The sequence below is a fragment of the Staurois parvus genome, unplaced genomic scaffold (genome assembly GCF_062004578.1).
Source record: "Staurois parvus isolate SC_StPar_1 unplaced genomic scaffold, SC_StPar_1.0 ptg000779l, whole genome shotgun sequence".
Taxonomy (NCBI): Eukaryota; Metazoa; Chordata; class Amphibia; order Anura; family Ranidae; genus Staurois; species Staurois parvus.
In genome coordinates, this window is record NW_028318575.1 from 1016005 (window position 1) to 1039737 (window position 23733).

A 23733-nucleotide genomic window follows, 5' to 3' on the forward strand; every position below is an offset into this window, starting at 1 on the left:
CTGCAGCTTCTAATGCACAGAAGCTCACAGTGTGCAGTGAAATCAGAGTAAGCCATTTCAGTTCAGGAGAGAAGCCGATACAACTGTACAAGACTGAAGGGGAGGCTGGAGGTCAGATTTAAGGCTGAAGTCCATCCAGAGAACAAAATCTGACTGACCCAAATGCTCATCTAAATCTGTGGTCATGTGACACACCCAGTCTTCTTTCTTCTAGCTCAGCCTTTCCCAACCAGGGTTCCTCCAAAGGCTTCTAGGGGTTCCCTGAGCAATGAGCAATTTCTGCCTCCCAGATAAGTAACCACTGAAACCAATAATCTTTTTACCAATCTGTAAGTGGGGATTCTTTACAAAAGCCACCAGTGTAAGAAGCATTCTTCCCACTGGACACCAATGTAAGGGACATTCTTCCCACTGGCCACTAATGCAAGGGGCATTCTTCCCACTGACCACCAATGTAAGGGACAATCTTCTCATTGGCCTCCTGTGTAAGGGATAGTCGTCCCACTGACCACCGATGGAAGGGGCATTCTTCCTACTGACCACCAATATAAGGGGCATTCTTCCTACTGACCACTGATGTAAGGGGCATTCTTCCTACTGACCACTGATGTAAGGGGCATTCTTCCTACTGACCACTGATGTAAGGGGCATTCTTCCGACTGACCACCAATGTAAGGGACATTCTTCCTACTGACCACTGATAGAAAGGAACATTCTTCCTACTGGCCACCGAGGTAAGGAGCATTCTTCCTACTGACCACCAATGTAAGGGGCATTCTTCCTACTGACCACTGATGTATGGGGCATTCTTCCTACTGACCACTGATGTAAGGGGCATTATTCCTAATGACAACTGATGTATGGGGCATTCTTCCTACTGACCACTGATGTAAGGGGCATTCTTCCTACTGACAACTGATGTAAGGGACTATTTTCCTACTGACCACTGATAGAAGAAACATTCTTCCTACTGACCACTGATGTAAGGGACATTTTTCCTACTGACCACTGATAGAAGAAACATTCTTCCTACTGACCACTGATGTAAGGGACATTTTTCCTACTGACCACTGATAGAAGAAACATTCTTCCTACTGGCCACCGAGTTAAGGAGCATTCTTCCTACTGGCCACCAATGTAAGGGGGATTCTTCCTACTGACAACTGATGTATGGAGCATTCTTCCTACAGATCATAAATATAAGTAGCATTCTTCCCACTGACCACTATGTAAGGGACATTCTTCCTACTGACCGCCAATGTAAGGAGCACTCTTCCTACTGACCATAATGCTAATGTACCGTGAGCTGTAGATATAGTAATTATAGAAGGGGTTCCCTGAGAATGTAAAAATTATTTTAAGGGTTCCCCATCTTAAAAAGGTTGAGAAAGGATGTTCTAAGTTGCAGAATGTAAGTGTCCCTCTTCAGACGTTCACATCAGTGGGGAGGACGGGTGTTCGCCGATAGAAGCTATTGTCATACCACATGTAACGTCTATATTTCAGTTATGAAAAAAGATTTTATAAATCGACATATAACTTAGAAAATCAATTTAACAGAATAATCTTGTTTTAAGACAGTTTTTGCTTATATTTCTTTTTTGCTGCAATTTGTGGATATAACCATTTATTATTTTATGAAATATGTATTCATCTTGAGCGTGCAACGTTTCAATACATCCCACAGATGTTTCCATGTCTTTATTTTTTAATTGTTTATGCTGTTCTCTGAACTGTATAGTTGTTGGTTTTAAGACAGCTAGTCCTCATTAGAATGGATTCTGTGGAGGAGAGAGTAGGTATCGCTCATTCACTGTGGATCTAAAATCCAGCTGATTGAGCTGGCAGCTGTGGGACTTCATTATCTTCTCAAAGGCGGCGTGTCACACCAGCTGGTCCTCATTGGAAGGGGCCATGACATCACTTTCACTAGACTAGTCATAAATGTAACAATGGCCTATCTGCAAAAGTTCTCCTGGAGTTGTCAGTTGCTTTCAGAATAAGCTAACTTAAAGTTAATTTCAAGATTTTATATCATATTATATTATATTGTATTGTATTGTATTATATCATAATATTAAAGCAAAACTAAACCCAAGAATAAAAATGTAACATAATGCAGCTTACCAGGGCTTAGATGAGGTTGCTGCTTTATATCTCTGAAGGTTCTCATTCTATGTGACTGTATAGGCAGTAATAGTGATGAGCAGTTCGGTTTGGCAGGGGGATGGTGAACTTCAAATAAATTTGGATGCCAGACCCGAACTTCACTGAAATCAATTGGGGCTGAATCTGTCAAATTAAAGATTCCCATTTTATGAGCTAATAGGCAAGGGGGTGTAGGCAGGCGCAGTCTGCTTTCTCTACTGTAGTTGATACTCAACCGTATCGCAGCTGGAGAGTAAGAACCTCCTGTGCAAAATCACACACACACACACATATATATATATATATTATTTATTATTATTATTATTATTATACAGTATTTATAAAGGGCCGATAGTTCGCTCAGCGCTGTACATTACAGAGGGGGACAGAACATGTGACAGAACAATACCAATACAATGCAAAACATGAGGGGATCGAGGGCCCTGCTCTTTCGAGCTTACAATCTAGGAGGAAGCTTACAATCTAGGAGGGATATATATATATATATATATGTGTGTGATTTTGCACTTCCGGCTTAGGGGGGCGCACACGCCAGTGGATCGCTCACAGCAGAAGCCGATCTGTGAGAGCCGGTGAATGGATGTCCGTCGGCACCTGCCAATCACCAGGCAGGACACAGAACAGAGCTCTGCTTATGTATACAGGCAGAGCTCTGTTCTGACAGGGAGGAAGTGAAGGATCGTGTGCCAGGCAAAGCTGGGAATACAATCCTTCACTTCCCCTAGTAACAGCACCACCTAGTGTACACAAAGCACATAGCTAGGCACACAGTTAACCATTTGATTGCCCAAGATGTTTAACCCCTTCCCAGCCAGTGTCATTAGTACAGTGTCAGTGCAATGTTTCATCACTGATCACTGTATTAGTGTCACTGGTTCCCACAAAGTGCCAGTTAGTGTAAAAATATCCGCCGCAATATCTCAGTCTCGCTATAAGTTGCTGATCGCTGCCATTACTAGTATAAAAAATAAAAAAAAAATTCCAGTATATGTCCCATAGTTTGTAGACGCTGTAACTTTTGCGAAACTATTCAATACGTGCTTATTGGGATTTTTTAAATCAAAAAATATGTAGCAGAATACATTTTGCCCTAAATCTATGAAGGAACTTGATTGTTTAATTTTTTTTATTGGATATTAAAGAATATTGTTTTTATTTCAAAATTGACTTTTTTTTGTTTGTTTATAACGCAAAATTTATAAAACGCAGAAGTGATCAAATACCACCAAAAGAAATCTCTATTTGTGTGGAAAAATAATCACATACATTTCATTATGTACAGCGTTGCATGACCATGCAATTGTCAGTTAAAATATTGTAGAGCTGCCATTACTAGTATAAAAAAATTATAAATTTTAAAAATTTCAGTATATGTCCCATAGTTTGTAGACGCTATAACTTTTGTGCAAACTATTCAATACATGCTTATTGGGATTTTTTTTTATCAAAAGACATGTAGCAGAATACATTTTGCCCTAAATCTATGAAGGAACTTGATTTTTTAATTTGTTTTATTGGTAATGTTTTATAGCAGAAAATAAAGAATATTGTTTTTTTTTCAAAATTGACTTTTATTTGTTTGTTTATAACGCAAAACTTATAATACACAGAAGTGATCAAATACCACCAAAAGAAAGCTTTATTTGTATGAAAAAAAATGACATACATTTCATTTATGTACAGAGTTGCATAACCACGCAATTGTCAGTTAAAATATTGTAGCGCCGTATCACAAAAAATAGCCTGGTCAGGAAGAAGGGGGGTAAATCTTCCTAGGGTCAAGTTTAAAAAAAAAGAAATCCCACCGAGATACGTTCTGCTCATTTGCTTGGGAATGGTGAGTCCAGCGGATGACAGGGAGGTGATGTCATTGACCATATATGGACATGGCCATATATGGTCAATGATGTCATTGGGATCCCCCCTATTTGCTTACATGGCTGAAGATTTCTGGGACGGACCAGAGCAAGTCACTTTGATGGTTCTGACCAATCAGGATTGCTTCTGGTCTCAGAAGCGTTGCACAGGGAAGAAGGAGAACAGCGGGGATTTCAAATTACCGGACCACTGGACCAGATGCAGGGGTGCTGTCAGCTGAGCCTCGCCGGAGGTAAGTACAGTAGGGGTCAAGGGGTGGGAGCCTGTATGGTATTATTTCACCTTTACATTTCTTTTGTAAAGGCAAATAGCCCTTTAACGCTTGAGTGTTAAAATGCATTATGTTGCGCAGTGATGTGTGTCAATTAAGGCAGTCCATTGAAATAAATGGGCTGGCAATACACCCTAACCTGCCAAAAATCAGACATGCGCCATTACCATGTACCACCATGCATTGACGTGTGTTGCGGCAGATTACAACACAAGGGCTTTGCCTAAGTGCATTGGAATGCCATTCAAAATGAATAGCACTGTAATGCCTGCAATCTATGTTTCTGCTCATTGCAGAAACATGCTACTGTACATAGGTACATAGGTACGGATCCTTTTCCTTTATAAAAAGCAGCCCTGGTCTGATTAGAAAAATCTGTCTCTTTTCCAGCATGCTGCAGGGAAGAACCCTGTTTTTACTTCAGAAAATTGCAGTGCAGGGGATGTTTTCCTAGTCTATTTTGGTATAAAAAGAAAATTATTCTCCCAAGCCTTGTCTCTGCAATGTACTAACATTGACTGGGGGAACATGCAAAAACCAGGGAGGGTCTCACTGCGACTGAGCTAACTAGCACTAAACAGGAGGAGAGGACACAGAGAGATACCAAATCACATAAGTAAACAAACTGTAGAGGCTCTAAACAGCCATTAAATGTCAGCATACTACAAAACAATAATAACTTCAATGTACACTGCTCCAAAAAATTAAAGGAACACTTTTTAATCTGGCTTCCAATTGCCCAACGGATAAAATTCAAAACACTAACACTGATGTATAAAGCCATTCATAACACTGCCCCTAATTACATCACCGATCTTGTCTCCAAATATCACCCAAACCGTACTCTCCGCTCCTCAAAAGACCTCCTACTCTCTAGCTCCCTTGTCTCCTCCTCCCATGTTTGTCTCCAGGACTTCTCCAGGGCTTCCCCCATCCTCTGGAACTCCCTACCCCAATCTATCAGACTATCGCCTACTCTGCTCACTTTTAGCACACTGTCGGCGCTATATAAATCCTGTATAATAATAATATTAATAATAATCAGAGTATAGCATCTAGTCAATGAAACTCCTGGGATATTGATCTGCACAGGTAAGTAGCAGAGGGGGTTGGTAATCAGTTTCAGCTGCTTTGGTGTTAATGAAATTAACAACAGGTGCACTAGATGGGCAACAATGATACAAACCCCAAAACAGGAATGGTTTTACAGGTGGAGGCCACTGATATTTTTTTCCCTACTCATCTTTTCTGACTGTTTTTCACTAGTTTTGCATTTGGCTAGGGTCAGCGTCACTACTGGAAGCATGAGGCCATACCTGGACCCTACAGAGGTTGCACAGGCAGTCCAATTCCTCCAGGATGTCACATCAATACGTGCCATTGCCAGAAGGTTTGCTGTGTCTCCCAGCACAGTCTCGAGCAGGGAGGAGATTCCAGGAGACAGGCAGTTCCTCTAGGAGAGCTGGACAGGGCCGTAGAAGGTCCTTAAACCATCAGCAGGACCGGTATCTGCTCCTTTGTGCAAGGAGGAACAGGATGAGCACCCCCAGAGCCCTACAAAATGACCTCCAGCAGGCCACTGGTGTGAATGTCTCTGACCAAACAATCAGAAAAAGACTTCATGAGGGTGGCCTGAGGGCCGATGTCCTCTAGTGGGCCCTGTGCTCACCATAGAGCTTGATTGGCATTTGCCATTGAACACCAGAATTGGCAGGTTCACCATTGGTGCCCTGTGCTTTTCACAGATGAGAGCAGGTTCACCCTGAGCACATGTGACATACATGAAAGGGTCTGGAGAAGCCGTGGAGAACGTTCTGCTGCCTGTGACATGGTTCAGCATGACCGTTTTGGTGGTGGGTCAGTGATGGTCTGGGGAGGCATATCCATGGAGGGACACACAGACCTCTACAGGCTAGACAATGGCACTCTGACTGCCATTAGGTATCCGGATGAAATCCTTGGGCCCATTGTGAGACCCTACGCTGGTGCAGTGGGTCCTGAGTTCCTCCTGGTGCACGACAATGCACGGCCTCATGTGGGGAGAGTATGCAGGCAGTTCCTGGAGGATGAAGCATTTGATGCCATTGAATGGCCCCCACACTTGCTTGACCTACATCCAATAGAACACTTCTGGGATGTCATGTTTTGGTCCATCCGAAGCCACCAGGTTGCACCACAGACTGTCCAGGAGCTCAGTGATGCCCTGGTCCAGATCTGGGAGGAAATCCCCCAGGACACCATCCATTGTCTCATTAGGAGCCTCCCCCGATGTTGTCAGGCATACATACAAGCACGTGGGGGCCATACAAACTACTGAGGACCATTCTGAGTTGCTGCAATGAAATTTCAGCAAAATGGACTCGCCTGCTGTATCATGTTTTCACTTTGATTTTCAGGGTGTCTTTGAATTCAGTCCTCTGTAGGTCGATCATTTTCATTTCCATCAAATGATGGGGCATCCTTACGTTCCTAACATTACCTCATCCATATCAGTATAGATATCCAGCAGGAGATTTGTCCCCATTGAGATCTGATGTGTTTTCAAAGTGTTCCTTTTTTTGAGCAGTGTATATCAATACAACACCCAAAAAAGACATATAGCGACAGAACCCATTGTACAGCAGAGCTGTTCAGCACAAGAAGTCAATCAGGTGTTCTATAGTCATCATGCACTAACAAGAAACATGCTGATATGGGAAGAGAGCAGAGTAACAGAGAGATGACCTTATCAATCTGCTGCTTCTCCTTTCACTGTCCAGTCATGTACTGTGGGCGTGGTAACACCTGTAGGTGTCATTTATCTGCAGCAGAGATAAATCAGGTCTCCTGTCCTGCCCTGTGTGTCAGAGCTGTGTAAATCTCAGGACTGGATGGACAAAAATACAAATCCTTTGGCAGGTAAAGCAGCTCCCATGTACGTATTTCATCGCTGCATTTAGCTGTTTGCTTGAAGTTCAGTTTTAAAAAACAATATCTAGAGTTCTACTTTAAGACACATTGATAAGAATGTTTACATTAAACTGATCAATGTCACATGTGTACATTTAGAAGGCCATAGCTTCCCTTTTAAGTCTAACCACCGTAGCAGCATAGAGATTGATCCTAAAATAATGTTGTCAGTTATACGGCGGAGTGAAAAGCCGTTCTCGTGCTGCAGTTGTCCTTAATAATCTATGTAATTTGCTCACAAATCTCCAGCGCAAAAATGCTTCCTGTTTCGTAGACGTTGTATTAATAAGAAATAATTCATGAATGAAAAACTTCCTTTGTCTGGGAAGCAACGGCTGTGCAGGGAATAGCGATATGGATTTTTAGTTGCAGTTGAGGCCGATGCTTTTGAAGGAATATTTTCAGGCTATTTGCCTTAAAGTTGAAGTTTATTCTTATATCTTGCCTTCTTTGGTTCCTCCAATTCCCTTCATCCCACATCAACATGCTAATGATTTATTTTTTTTTAATAATACCTATTTGTTTTTATTCTGTAGCTTATTTTATACCCATTGATGTCATCACTAGGTCTCTGAGCTTCTCTATGCAATGCAAATCATGACTGTTGGGAGGGGCTGGCATGGTACTCTACATAGTTTCCTGAAAACATCACAGCACGTTGTCTTTGCGCTACTGTCAAGAGTTCTCAACCCTGATGTAAGCAGAGGAATTATGCAAATATCAAAATGCCTTGGTGAAGGGTGTGGCCATTACTCAGCTCTGCCAGTACAGAACACAGTAGTGGCAGGCAGGGTGCTGTACATAGCTTCCTGAAAGCATCACAGCACCCTTCCTCAGTACTCCTCTGAATGGTTTTTAGTCCTGATACAAACAGAGGGCTGGCCCTTGAGAGGAGCTATGTGAATATCAATATGCCTTGATGAAGGGCGTGGCCATTACTCAGCTCTTTCAGCACAGAGCACAGGAGTGGCTGGTGGGAGGGGCAAGCAGGGTGCTTTACATAGCTTCCTGAAAGCACCACAGCACCATTCCTTAGTACTTCTCCCAAAGGTTCTCGGGCCTGATGCAAGCAGTGGGCCGTACCATGGGAGGAATTATGTAAACATCAATATGCCTTGATGAAGGATGTGGCCATTACTCAGCTCTGCCAGCACAGAGCACAGGAGTGACTGGTGGAAGGTGTTGGCAGGGTGCTGTACATAGCTTCCTGAAAACATCACAGCATCCTGCCTCAGTACTCCTCTCAAAGACTCTCAAGATCTCTCAAACCCCCACCTCACCCCCTCAGTCTCTGCCCGAATCACACACCTACCGAGCGACATATCAGATTGGATGTCGCTCCACTTCCTTAAACTGAACCTCTCCAAGACCGAGCTCCTAGTCTTCCCCCCAGTCCGGACACCACCCCCCATTGACTTCTCCATCACGTCCAACAATGCCACCATCAAATCCGCCCCGCAGGCCAGAGTACTTGGTGTCATTTTGGACTCCAACCTATCCTTCCAGCCCCAAGTCCAGTCTTTAACAAACTCGTGCAGACTCCACCTCCGCAACATCGCCAAAATCCGCACGTTCCTAACCCCAGAAACCACTAAACAGCTCATTCACTCCCTCATCATATCACGACTCGACTACTGCAACTCCCTCCTCACTGGCCTGCCTCGCCGCTGGCTATCCCCGCTTCAGTCCATCCTGAATACGGCTGCCAGACTCATTCACCTTTCCAACCGCTCCATCTCCGCCACCCCCCTCTGCCAATCCCTCCACTGGCTTCCTATTGCGCAACGGATCAAATTCAAAATCCTAACACTGATGTACAAAGCTGTCCACCATACTGCCCCGAACTACATCACCGACCTAATATCCAAGTACCGCCCAGCACGCACACTCCGCTCCTCACAAGACCTCCTTCTCTCTAGTTCCCTGGTCTCCTCCTCCCATGCCCACCTCCAGGACTTCTCCAGGGTGTCACCCATCCTCTGGAACTCCCTGCCCCAACCCATCAGATTATCACCTACTCTCCTCTCTTTTAGGCGCACCCTGAAAACCCATCTCTTCAGGGAAGCCTACCCCACCCCCTGCTAACTTGCCGACCTCCTCCACTCTTCCTACCACTCCATCCCCCACAGCTATCTCCTCCTGTGCCACTATCCCCTCCCTCCTAGATTGTAAGCTCGAAAGAGCAGGGCCCTCGATCCCCTCATGTTTTGCATTGTATTGGTATTGTTCTGTCACATGTTCTGTCCCCCTTTGTAATGTACAGCGCTGAGCGAACTATTGTGCTTTTAAATACTGTATAATAATAATAATAATAATAAAGTCCTGTTGCAAGCAGTGGGCTTGCCATTGGGAGGAGTTATATGAATCCCAAAATGCCTTGATGTGGGGTGTGGCCATTACTCTGCACTGCCGGCACAGAGCACAGGAGTGAGAGAACAGTAAGCAGCATTTTAAGTAAGTTAAAAACATCTAAACATGTGCCTGGAATGACAAGCAAGAATCCAAAAATTCATAGCCTGTCTATGTCCTGGTTGATTGTCCTTATTATTATTATTTTACAGGATTTATATAGCGGCAACAGTTTGCAGAGCGCTTTACAATATAATCTACAGGCCAAAATAAGAGAGATTTCACAACTGTGCCAGTAGACAAATGTTTTTTGACTACTTCAGCTTTTGGCATACTACAACACCCAGAGACTCCGGGCCATCATGTAAAAGTGATCTGGGAGGCTGATAACTGTGGGGGTAGTGTTTCCATAAAGACGACCTGTCACCTGCTCAATGCCATTACATAGGGAACTTGTTAGCCCCCTTGTGACAGCAATAAAGTTAAAAGAAAAAAAAAAAGTTTAAAAAAATTGTAATAAAATTTTATTTAAAATTTAAAGTAACCCCATCACACTGCGTACACACACAAATGGAAACACACAAGCAGGGTGCACACGTATTCCTTCTGTACTGAATTGTATTGTTGCTGTATTGTCTCCCTTTATATTGTAAAGCGCTGAGGAAACTGTTGGCACCATATAAATCCTGTATAATAATAATATAATAATAATAGTTGTATCATACATGTTCATCTCCAGGAACATTGGAGTGAGAGCAGCAATACTAGGGCCATCATTTATGGTTTAGTCCAAACTGATAAGCTGTAAAGGCATTTAAGGGCTTTCTCTTGATAATTTGGGGTACCATAATGCTTCTCCGTTTTGTGGACACACAAAGTTTTAAAGCTTGACACATTTGGTATCTATGTACTCTCCAATACTTTTATTATGTACAAAAAATTGAGGATTAAATTGTACTTGTGTGCAATAAAATTGTAGTATATTCAAAAAAAATTTCACATATTTTTTCCTAAAAATATAGATTTGAAAAACAGTTGTGCAAATATCATGGAACATTAAAAAAATTGCAACTACAGGGGGTTTTACGTATTTTAACCCCTTTGCGCCGGCCGCACACAAATGTGCGGCCTCCCGGCGTCTGGGCCTAGACGGCGAGCGGCTGCACATTTGCGTCCATGTAACTAAATACACATGTGCTGAGAGCGCGCGCCCTGCGCGCTCCCAGGACACATGTGTGGTACTCACGGAAAGGTCCCGGTCCGCTCTTTCGATCGGGACCCTCCCGATCATGTGACCGCCGTGACGCGTCATCACGGCGGTCACATGATTCCTAAACCACGCCCCAACCGCCCCGCCTCCCGGCGTCTGAATCTCTTAAAGGGCTGGGAGGCGTCGGCGGGAAGGGGTTAAAGCTTAAATACAAATTTTAACATGAGTGCAAAAAAAACCCCCAAAAAAACAAAGAGACAAACAAAAAAAAAACAACACTTTAGAGGGGAAATGTATATATATACAAAAAAGTTATTTTCTGATAGTTAAAGTGGAAGTAAAGGCAAATCCTAACTAACTCTAAACCTTCTCTCAGCCACATTCTAAGCCCAATCTTACAAACAACTTACAAAGCCATCTACAACTCTGCCCCCAGCTACATCACCAACCTGGTCTCAAGAGATCAACCAAACCGCTCTCTTTGGTTCTCCCCAAACCTTCTGCTCTCTAGTTCCAGTGTAACCTCCTCCCATACTAGCCTCCAGGACTTCTCCTTAGCTTCTCCCATCCTATGGAACTCCCTACCCTAATCTGCCTGACTATCTCCTAATCTATCCACCTTTCGACGATACCTGAAAACCTTTCTCTTTAACCACCCTAGCGGTATTCCCGAGTGTAGCTCGGGGTAAAATGTCAGTAACAAAAGCGGTAACCGCGAGCTACACTCGGGCTTACCATGCGACGCTGCACAGGAAGTCCCTGCAGAGCTTACCTTGTCCTTCACTCCCACGATGCGTCCCCTGCAGCATCCCCGGCCATCTCCTCCGGCCAATGCCGGCATCCGGCTTCTGTGTTCTGGTCCCTGTGACGTCGGGACGTACGGGCGCCGCCGGCGGCGGCGGCGGAAAATTTGAAAATTTAAAAAAATGTAATTTTTTTCCAAACAAATTTTACATAGTAAAACATTGCTGTTTCAACCATTTCACATACATTTTGTCCCGAGTGCTTTGTCCTGCGCCCTGCCTGCATTTTGTCTGTTCTTTCTGCCTGGAAACTGAGAAACGTCCATGGCGTCCAAAAAGCGTCCTTTTAGGTCAAAAGCGGTTTTAGACCGGCTAGAGAACAGCGATAGTAAATCAGAACCACTTGCAGAATTGAGTGATAATGATTCGTGGGGGAAATTCCTCATCAGACACTGAAAACGATTCTGAGACTTTGCTCAGCGATGTGCGAACTTGGCGCTATATTTCAAATTTCAGTGTTTTTGGTTTGATTACATTATTGAATTAAATTTATTATTATTATATTATTATTTTTTATGAGTATTTATTAAATTATAATTTATGATTTCGTGTTTCAAATTTTATGTTTACTAGACTTGTTCGGACAGATTTCAGTGAGTTATTCCTATAAATTACAGCCTACAATAAAAAAACTACATATTTCCATGCAAAATAATGGTACCGCTTGCAGCACCAAAAATCTGAAATAATCGGACCGCCAGGGAGGTTAAAGAAGCCTATCCTGCTTCTAACTAATGCACTGTGTTTTTACTTTCTCCATCAGCTCATCCCCCCACAGCTATTACTGTTTGTATCACTCAACTATTCCTCCTAGATTGTGAGCTCTAATGACCAGGGCCCTCTGTTTCCTCTTGTACCAAATTGTATTGTAGCTGCACTGTCTGCCTTCATTTTGCAAAGCGCTGTGCAAACTAACTGTTGGTGCTATATAAATCCTGTATAATAATAATAATAATAATCTATCTAGAGCTGCAAAGAAAAAAATGGCTATACTGTTCTGCGGCCGCTCCGGTCCGGTCCCAGGCTGAGCTGTCAGTGGTGGCTTCAGTGTGTAGGAGTATACAGGAGAGGCAACTGACAACGAAAGCCCCATAGTATCTCTATGGGTGAAGTCACTTCCCAGGCATTTCCTAGCCATTGTCGGCTGTCTCCAGCACACAGAAGGCTCAGCTGGAGACCGGAGCGGCTGCAGAACGGGCGAGTATAGAGATTTTTATTTTTCACAGCTTAGATAGATTAGGCTTAGAATGGGGCTGAGAGTAGGCTACTTCCTCTTTAAGTCTTCTTTAGCAGGGTGAATGTAACATTCCCTATCACCTTAAAGCGGAACTCCACCCAAAAGGGGAAGTTCCACTTTAAGTCTTTGTCCTCTGCTCCCCATTGAGGATTGGCACCTTTGGGGAGCGGGTACGCAAATTTGACAGGTACCCCCTCCCTCTTCCTCTGCGATCGCCTAAGGCAATCTCTTTAAGTCTTCTTTAGCAGGGTGAATGTAACATTCCCTATTACCTTAAAGCGGAACTCCACCCAAAAGGGGAAGTTCCACTTTAAGTCTTTGTCCCCCGCTCCCAATTGAGGATTGGCACCTTTGGGGAGCGGGTACGCAAATTTGACAGGTACCCCTCCCTCTTCCACTGCGATCGCCTAAGGCAATCGGAAGTTTTCCTCCCCACTCCCTCCCCGTAGTCTTCTGGGATGCGTGACAGGTCCCAGAAGACTACGGGGCCATTCACAAAGTGCAGCACTTCTGGTGCATGTTCAGTAGGCACCCGGTTGGGAAGCTGCAAGCTGTCACAGCCGGTTGCCCACACTAAAGATGCCGGCGCCAAGGAGAGAAGACGGCCGGTGAAACCAGCGGTGGTGAGGACACCGTGGGACCGAGGGGCAGGTAAGCATCTGTATTTTGAAAGTCAGCAGCTACTGTTTTTGTAGCTGCTGACTTTTCTTTTTCTTTTTCAGATGGAACTTCGCTTTAAGAATATTGTATCCTAGGAGAAAATACCCTTAGAGCATTCAACCAGAAGAGAAAATATCCTTAAAAAAATCGCCTTACAACATTCACCCAAAAATAGCCTAGAGTCAGCCATACATTGATTGAAATGGCCAAATTTCAGATTCATATATGGGCAGGCTGTTTGTACAAAACTTGATCAGCCAGTGGACTTCTCTACAACTATCCTGACGGATTTTCCTCGCTCAATCAGCACCGCAGGCTTATAGGCTGCAGTGCTGATCAGCATATTTTGACAGCGAAGAAGTCTCCCCACTGTTAGAATACAATAGCTCAGCAGGGAAGCTTCCCCAATCCACATTGGATCCAACCATTCAACCTGCTGGTTGAAAGGGAAAAAAAAAAAAAGACTCATCTATGGGCTGTTTAAGACAATAGTCTAGGAACATGGGACCAGAAATGCAAATATCCTAAAACTATAGCCTAGGAACATTCAACCAGGAAAGAAAATAACCTAAAATAATAAATTAGGAACATCTGAAAAGTAGTGGAAATACCAGCAACATTCACATTTTACCCTATTCAGACAGGAGCCACAGACTTATACAAGACAAATCCCTAAAACTAATGCAGGTTAATTTGCACAGAATGAATGTACTGTACATGCAGTTTGATTGGATGAATAGCTATGCACATTTTTTAATTAAGCCCTTAATGTGGACAAGCCAAGGTCATCTAGGCAGAATTTGAATTATTCATAGAATTTTTTTAAACTATTGAAAGGATGGGATCACCACACAAGTACCTACGGTCCTTTCAAGATTTTATCCTGCTACAAAATCAAATGCGTTTTGTGAGCTCAGCATTCCCCCTCCATCAGGGCTTGTAGAGCAATAAACATTGGTGAGGGATGCTATCCTGGACTGTAAGTTGGAACCCAAGTAGGTGTGTACAGATCGATCAGCGACTGCTGCCCCTCTCTGCCAATCCCTCCACTGGCTTCCACTAACCCAACGTATAAAATTCAAAATACTAACCACAGCTTACAAAGCCATCCACAACACTGCCCCTAGCTACATCGCCAACCTCATCCGCACATATCGCCCAAATCGCCCACTCCGTTCTTCCCATGTTATCCTCCTCTCTACCTCCCTCATCACCTCTTCCCACGCTCGCCTCCAGGACTTCTCCAGAGCCTCTCCCATCCTCTGGAACTCCCTATCACAGCATGTCCAGTCAGCCTCCACCCTGTATGCCTTTAGGCGATCTTTGAAAACTCACTTCTTCGGGGAAGCCTACCCCACCTCCACCTAAGAACTGTACTTGAATCACCTCCTCCAGATCATCCCCCGCAGCTATCACCTTTTGTATCACCTCCCCCTTCCTTTAGATTGTAAGCTCCATGAGCCGGGCCCTCCTATTCCTTCTGTACTGAAATGTATTGCAATTGCACTGTCTCCCTTATATTGTAAAGTGCTGCGCAAACTGTTGGCGCTATATAAATCCTGTATAATAATAATATATAAATCCTGTATAATAATAATATATAAATCCTGTATAATAATGCTTTGACAGAGATACCCTGGACAGAGTATGATCTGTATATGCCTACTTCCACCTTTCAGTGCTGGACAGCATCCCTTAACCTATGCTTATTGCTCTACAGACCCTGATGAAGGGGAGTGTTGAGCCCCCAAAAAACGTTGGCTTTTGTTGCAGCGTAAAATCTTTCTCCAAAAGTCTAGCAGGAGTAATCTCTTCCAAGGATCCAGCAGAACTCCCTGATGAGCAGTCTCAAGGACCACACCAGGGGCGGAATGACAACTCATGGGGCCCCTGGGCAATAGGGGATCATGGGGCCCCTGAATCCTAGCCCAAACTCAAAAAAGCCTAAGAAAAAGGTACCAGGGGCATCTCATGGGGCCCCCTACTGACCCCAGGCCCTCGGGCAGTGCCCGAGTTTCCAAATGGTCAGTCCGCCCCTGGACCACACACATTACAGTGAATCACCACAAGGTTCTATACCAAAAAAAGGACATTTTTTTAAACAAAAGTTTCAGCCAATTTTCTGGTTTGCATTTCTTGCAGTTGCCTCATTGTTATTGGTGTGCTTATCTTCCCAAAAGGCAGGTAGAGAACCTTACATTTGAGGGCCACCTTTGAGGGCAACCTTTGACCAGTACGGCAAACGTTTTTTCATGTTTTACAGTACTTATGGGGTACAATGGGGTAGCTGTTCTATTATGCTGATGCTGTGTACAGCCGTAAAAGGACCTTGATGTGGGGGTGAGCGAGAAGAGCCTAAGGGCTTATTTTAGGAGGGGAAACCAAATGCTCTCTGGAGTGGCATCAAGGCAATTCTTGTGTCCTACTCAAGTCTCACGTAATGCATTGTTGCTCTTGGTGCTTCAGTAAGTGCCGCCGTAGGTCAAAGCTCTATTCAGTTTGCAGAACCTCAGGACAGGGGGGGGGGAAATATGGTGTAGAAAGAAAAAACAATAACCTCACTGCCACGCTTACTGGCACACTTGTTTTTATAGACAGCACAGATAAAAAGTGGTGAACTTAAAACAATAGCTTCACAAATGCTTCGCTTTGTACAAGCACAATGTAAAAGATGCCAATCTCATCCTGAAGCCTTCCATGTGTTCCACCATTGTCTGAAGTTGTGCATTTGCGTCATCAACTGCATAATGAGTGTAGGGTTAATGTATGTGGGAACATAGCACTTGTTGCTTATACAGATGTAGATATGATTGTAAGAACAAATGTTGGATGTGAGCTCATCATTCATGCATTGCTTTGGTGATTTCTGCATGGGATGAAATATTTCAGCTTATCTTCATTTCTTTAAAGTTGAGCTCCAGGAAAACAGCTTGATACTTACACAGATCAAAAATATATATATCCAAGGCTGAGTCATTGGTTGGTATGATGCTGACAGCCCAAAATGTACAGCGTCCTTGGTTGATAAGACATTGGCAGTCTGAGCTGCACAATGTCATTGGTTGCTGGTATACTGGTGGCTTGTTCAATACAGTGACATGGGTTGGTGGGATGCTAGTGGCCTAGACCACACAGCGTCTGAGGCTGCTAGGATGCATGCAGCTTGGGCTGTTCAATGTCATTGATTCCTAATAAACTGGTGGCCTGGGTCTCACAATGTCATTGGTTGCTAGGATGCTGGCGGTCTGGTCCACACAATGTCATTGGTTGCTAGGCTACTGGTGGCCTGGTCCACACAGTGTCATTGGTTGCTAGGATCTTGGTTGCCCGGACCACACAGTGCCCTTGGCTGGTAGGATGCTGGCAGTCTGGGCTGCACAGCATCATTGGTTCTCAGTACACCAGTGGCCTGGGCCACACAGTGTCCTTGGCTGCTAGGATGCTGACAGTTCCTTCCACACAGTGTCATTGGTTTCTAGGATCCTGGTGACCCAGACCACAAAGCATCCTTGGCTGGTAGGATGCTGGCAGCCTGGGCTGCACAGCATCATTAGTTGCCAGTAAACCAGTGGCCTGGGCCACACAGTGTCTTTGGCTGCTAGGATGCTGATGGCCTGGGCTGCTCAGTGCCATTGATTGCTAGGATGCCAGAAGTCTGGGCTGCATAGCATCACCTGTTGCTACTACACTGGTGGCCTGCATCGTTGGTTGTTATGAAGCCAGTGGTCCGGGGGCTGAAAATGCACTAATATAGACACTCTGGCCTCAGTGCCACCCTACGCCATGCCACCTCAGTTGTCCTCATGGGCAGCATGGCTCTTATCCAAACTATGACTGAGCAATGAAGAAGATAATGAGCAGAGGCGGACTGACCATTTGGAAACTCGGTCACTGCCTGAGGGCCCGGGGTCAGTAGGGGGCCCCATGAGATGCCCCTGGTACCTTTTTCATAGGCTTTTTTGAGTTTGGGAAAGGACACAGGGGCCCCATTGCCCAGGGGCCCCACAAGTTGTCAGTCCGCCCCTGATAATGAGCTTAATTCTCTGCTCTCTCCTCCTACTATAATGTTACATGAGCACTGTAGCACAATTGTTTGGCTTTTTGTGCTGCTTCTCCCTCTTCCTCTCTGAGCTCTGTTGTTGACGCTACAAGAAGATTATATCAAGGTCAATACAGATACTTCCCCTGCTTGTAATTAAAAAAAATGCATTTAATAATATATTAATAAACACAGAGATGAATTCACGTGTGTCTTTTATATTTGCTGGGAGTTCAGCACTAATTTTGGTTAAATCTTGCAATCTGGGAGTCCACTGATAAACCTTGTGGAACTTGCTGTCATAGTGACATCACTGCGGCTGAGAGACAATGATGTCACCATGCTGTCTGTGGTTACGTCATTGGTCAGCCCTCCATCACTGAAGCGTCTGTGCAATGTGAATCTATAGAATGAATGTCGTAGGTTCCTGGCAAAATGTAAAATAGTTTTATGCAGTTAAAATGTACATCGCCTTTCTATTAGAAAACATAGAAATGAAAATATACTTTTTTTTCCTCACAGGATGCATCAATAGCTCACAGATTTCACATGATGCGAGAAAAACATCCAGAAAAGTTCAACAGTAGGTAAGATGTGGTGACGCTTGAGTGTTATGAACGGTTCTTGTAATAATTGTAAAATAAATATTTTGTTTGGACTTTTTATGTTTTTATTATATTCAGTTGAGGGTGTCCAGTTCAGTATTCCCTAAACTTTCTAAAGTTGGGGCACCCTTTAAAAGTATGCATAATCTCGAGGTCCCCCCAATGTAATTGGTAAAAAGCTTGAATATTACTTATCAATCAGAAACCTGAGCCTGGGACAATGTGCAGAACTGCCATAATGACATTAACTTCACATCAGAAGCCCCCAATACATCAGAGGTCCCCCTATCATATTAGAGTTCCCTCATCACACCAGAGGTCCCCCCATCACATTAGAAGTCCCTCATGACATCAGAGGTCCCCCCATCACACTAGAGCCCCTCCCACCAAATTAGAATCCCCCCCATCACATCAGAGATTCCCCTCCAACACTTCAGAGATCTACCCATTACATCAGAGGTCCCCCCTCCATCTTATCAGAGGTCCACCCATTACATAAGCTCCATCCTTCCCATCAGAGGTCCCCCATCACACTAGAGCCACTCCCATCAAATTAGAGTCCCCCCATCACATCAGAGATCCCCCCTCCAACACATCAGAGATCCACCCATTACATCAGAGATCCCCCCTCCATTTTATCAGAGGTCCACCCATTACAGAAGAAGCCCCTGCTTCCCATCAGAGGTCCCACCTTCACACGAGAAGCTCCCCTTCACATCAGAGGTGCCCATTTCACATCAGAAGCCCCTTCACATAAGATTTTCCACCTTCACATCAGAAGCCCCCAATACATAAGAGGTCCCCCTATCATATCAGAGTTCCCTCATCACAGCAGAGGTCCCCCCATCACATTAGAAGTCCCTCATAACATCAGAGGTCCCCCTATCACACTAGAGCCCCTCCCATCAAATTAGAATCCCCCCATCACATCAGAGATCCCCCCTCCAACACATCAGAGATCCACCCTCCAACACATCAGAGATCCACCCATTACATCAGAGATCCCCCCTCCATTTTATCAGAGGTCCACCCATTACAGAAGAAGCCCCTCCTCCCATCAGAGGTCCACACGAGAAGCTCCCCTTCAAATCATAGGTGTCCATTTCACATCATTAGCCCCTTTCACATACGATTTTCCCCCTTCACATCAGATGTCTCCCTGCATGTCATAGATCCCCCTTTCACAACAAAAGCCCTCCTTCACACCAGAGGTTCCCACCATCACTTCAGAGCCCCTCCAGGGGCGGACTGACCATTTGAGCATTCGAGCATTGCCCGAGGGCCCGGGGTCAGTAGGGGGCCCGGTGAGAGGCTCACTGGGCACAATTCAGTAAGCGGTATCTTACCGCATCCGAGTATGTGGTAGGACACCCCATAGCATTTAAAAAAAAAAACACGTCTGAATTCACCAAAAAAAAACCTACTAAAATACAGCATGCTTTATTTTATAATTTTAAGTCATGCAGTATGTTAGTAATGAAGACCATGCGTTAATGTTTCAGCTGTCAGCGGGGTTCCCAGCTAACAGTTGGATGTAAAAGAAAGAATTGCCGGCAATTAAAAAAAAAATATTTAAAAAACGGCGTGGGGTCCCCCCTCCCATCCGTACCAAGCCTTTCAGGTCTGGAATGGATTTTGAGGGGAACCTCCACGCCAAATTAAAAAAAAAATGGTGTGGGGGTCCCCCCAAAATCAATACCAGACCCTTATCCGAGCATGCAGCCCGGCAGGTCAGGAATGTTGATGGGTACAAGGGCCTCTTCCCCACAACCCTGGCCGGTGGATGTGGGGGTCTGTGGGCAGGGGGGTGTATCGGAATCCGATAAGCCCCCTGCCTGCAGACCACCACAACCACAGGCCAGGGTTGTGAGGAAGAGGCCCTTGTACCCATCAACATTCCTGACCTGCCGGGCTGCATGCTCGGATAAGGGTCTGGTATGGATTTTGGGGGGACCCCACGCCATATTTTTTTAATTTTTGCTTGGGGGTTCCTCTCAGAACCCATACCAGACCTGAAGGGCTTGGTATGAATGGAGGGGAGAGTCCACAATGTTGTTTTATTATATTTTTTATTATTTTTAATGCCCTTTCTACACATCTGAGCTGCAATATGTAGGTGGGGTGTTTTGTGGGTGTGGCTTTGGCTTGAGTGTAGGTGGAGATACAGGGGGCCCCATTATCTCTTATTGTCCGGTGGCCCCATGAGTTGTCAGTCTGCCCCTGGCCCCCCCCCCCCTTCATTTTAGTGGCCCCCCATCTCATCAGAGATTCCCCCATTACATCAGAGGTCTTACCTTGATATTAGAAGCCCGCCAACACATCAGAGCCCCGTTCACATAGAAAAGGGACATCAGAAAAAGACTGAGTGGTCCATTGAGTCTTTTTTTTTTGGGGGGGGGGTTGTGTTTTTTTTTTTTTTACTTTTTTTGTCTGAGTTTAGATCTATGCTTGTCCCAAGCATGTTTGAAGCTATTTACTGTTGACTGGCTCACTACCTCTGCTGGAAGTTTATTCCAAGCATCTACTCTTTCAGAAAAATAGTTTTCTGAGATTAGTTTTGATTTTTTTTCCTCCAGTTAGTAGCCCCCGTCATATCAGAGCCCCCCCCCCTATACATCAGAGAACCCCTATCACATCAGAGATTCCCCCATCACATCAGAGGTCCCCCCATCACATCATTGGTCCCCCCCCATCACATCAGAGGTCCTGCCTTTACATCAAAAGCCCTCCTTCACAACATAGGTTCCCACTATCACATCACCAGAACCCCCCTCCCCTTCATTTCAGTGGCCCCTCATCACATCAGAGGACTTCCCTTCACATCAGAAGCCCGCCTTCACAACAGAGCTTCCTTCATATCAGTAGCCCCCCATCATATCAGAGGCCCCTTCATACATCAGAGCCCCCACCATCACATCAGAGATTCCCCATCACATTAGAGATCCCTCCATCACATCAGAGATTTCACCATCACATCAGAGGTCTTCCCTTTACATCAGAGCCCCCCTTCATGTCAGTAGACCCCCATCAATTCAGAGGTCCTCCCCATGACATAAAATTCTCCCATCCAGAGTTTTTTCATTACATCAGAGTTACCCCATCACACAGTTCCCTTTTTACATCTCATCCCTACATTTTGGCTTCGAAAATGCAACAGAGGGCAGGAGGTGGAGCAGGTCTGGAGAAGACAGACTTCCATCCTCTCCTGAATGCTGTGGGCAGCCCTACATGCCTCATTCCCCGGATCAACGTTTGAGTTGCCATGGCTTGTGAAGGCCGGTTACCAACACCATTGCAACAGATGTTGGCATGCATACTAAAGCGTTATTGGTTGTTATGGTGCTGGTGGCCAGCCTGTCTACACCATGACAATTCATGACAGTTTACATAGTTTTACATAGTTAGTCTGGCTAAAAAAAGACAAAAGTCCACCCAGTTCAACCATTAAAAAAAAGTTATAATCCTACACCCACATTTGATCCAGAGGAAGGCAAAAAAGCCCAGCAAAGCATGATCCAGTTTGCTCATGCAGGGGAAAAAATTCCTTCCTGTTCCCCCGAGAGGCAATTTGATATTCCCTGGATCAACTTTACCTATAAATGTTAGTATCCAGTTATATTCTGTGTATCCAAGAAAGAATCCAGGACTTTTTTAAAGCAATCCACTGAGCTGGCCAGAACCAACTCTTGTGGGAGTCTATTCCACATTTTCACAGCTCTTACTGTGAGATTAAATGTCTTTTCCTCCAGACTTAAAGAGCTTCCCCTTGTCCTCTGTGATGACCTCAGGGGGAATAACTCTACACCAAGTTCACTATATGAACCACTGATGTATTTATACATGGAGATCATATCCCCCCTTAAGTATTATACATGGAGATCATATCCCCCCCTTATGTATTATACATGGAGATCATATCCCCCCTTAAGTATTATACATGGAGATCATATCCCCCCTTATGTATTATACATGGAGATCATATCCCCCCTTATGTATTATACATGGAGATCATATCCCCCCTTAAGTATTATACATGGAGATCATATCCCCCCTTATGTATTATACATGAAGATCATATCCCCCTTATGTATTATACATGGAGATCATATCCTCCCTTATGTATTATACATGGAGATCATATCCCCCCTTATGTATTATACATGGAGATCATATCCCCCTTATGTATTATACATGAAGATCATATCCCCCCTTATGTATTATACATGGAGATCATATCCCCCCTTATGTATTATACATGGAGATCATATCCCCCTTATGTATTATACATGGAGATCATATCCCCCTTATGTATTATACATGGTGATCATATCCCCCCTTATGTATTATACATGGAGATCATATCCCCCCTTATGTATTATACATGGTGATCATATCCCCCCTTATGTATTATACATGGTGATCATATCCCCCCTTATGTATTGTACATGGAGATCATATCCCCCTTATGTATTATACATGGAGATCATATCCCCCCTTATGTATTATACATGGAGATCATATCCCTCCCTTATGTATTATACATGGTCATCATATCCCCTTATGTATTATACATGGAGATCATATCCCCCTTATGTATTATACATGGAGATCATATCCCCCCTTATGTATTATACATGGAGATCATATCCCCCCTTATGTATTGTACATGGAGATCATATCCCCCTTATGTATTATACATGGAGATCATATCCCCCTTTATGTATTATACATGGAGATCATATCCCCCAGGGGCGGACTGACCATTTGGAAACTCGGGCACTGCCCGAGGGCCCGGGGTCAGTAGGGGACCCCATGAGTTGCCCCTGGTACCGTTTTCATAGGCTTTTTAGAGTTTGGGCAAGGACACAGGGGCCCCATGATCCCCTATTGCCCGGGGGGCCCCATAAGTGGTCAGTCCACCCCTGTATCCCCCCTTATGTATTATATATGGAGATCATATCCAACTTATGTATTATACATGGTGATCATATCCCCCCTTATGTATTATACATGGTGATCATATCCCCCCTTATGTATTATACATGGAGATCATATCCCCCTTATGTATTATACATGGAGATCATATCCCCCCTTATGTATTATACATGGAGATCATATCCCCCCTTATGTATTATACATGGAGATCATATCCCCCTTATGTATTATACATGGAGATCATATCCCCCCTTATGTATTATACATGGAGATCGTATCCCCCCTTATGTATTATACATGGAGATCATATCCCCCTTATGTATTATACATGGAGATCATATCCCCCCTTATGTATTATACATGGTGATCATATCCCCCCTTATGTATTATACATGGAGATCATATCCCCCCTTATGTATTATACATGGAGATCATATCCCCCTTATGTATTATATCCCCCCTTATGTATTATACATGGTGATCATATCCCCCTTATGTATTATACATGGGGATCATATCCCCCCCTTATGTATTATACATGGGGATCATATCCCCCCCTTATGTATTATACATGGTCATCATATCCCCCTTATGTATTATACATGGAGATCATATCCCCCCTTATGTA

General features: G+C 44.3%; 1 protein-coding gene across 2 annotated transcripts in view; it reads left to right on the forward strand.

Moving 5' to 3' along the window:
• The window catches only part of DGKB (diacylglycerol kinase beta), a 784212-nt gene that overhangs the window by 466009 nt on the left and 294470 nt on the right, over nt 1–23733 (forward strand). For both annotated transcript variants that reach the window (XM_089654572.1, XM_089654573.1), the window contains one exon: nt 18088–18152. In XM_089654572.1, the coding sequence (XP_089510698.1) occupies nt 18088–18152 (65 nt within the window). The remainder of the gene's footprint in view (nt 1–18087; nt 18153–23733) is intronic.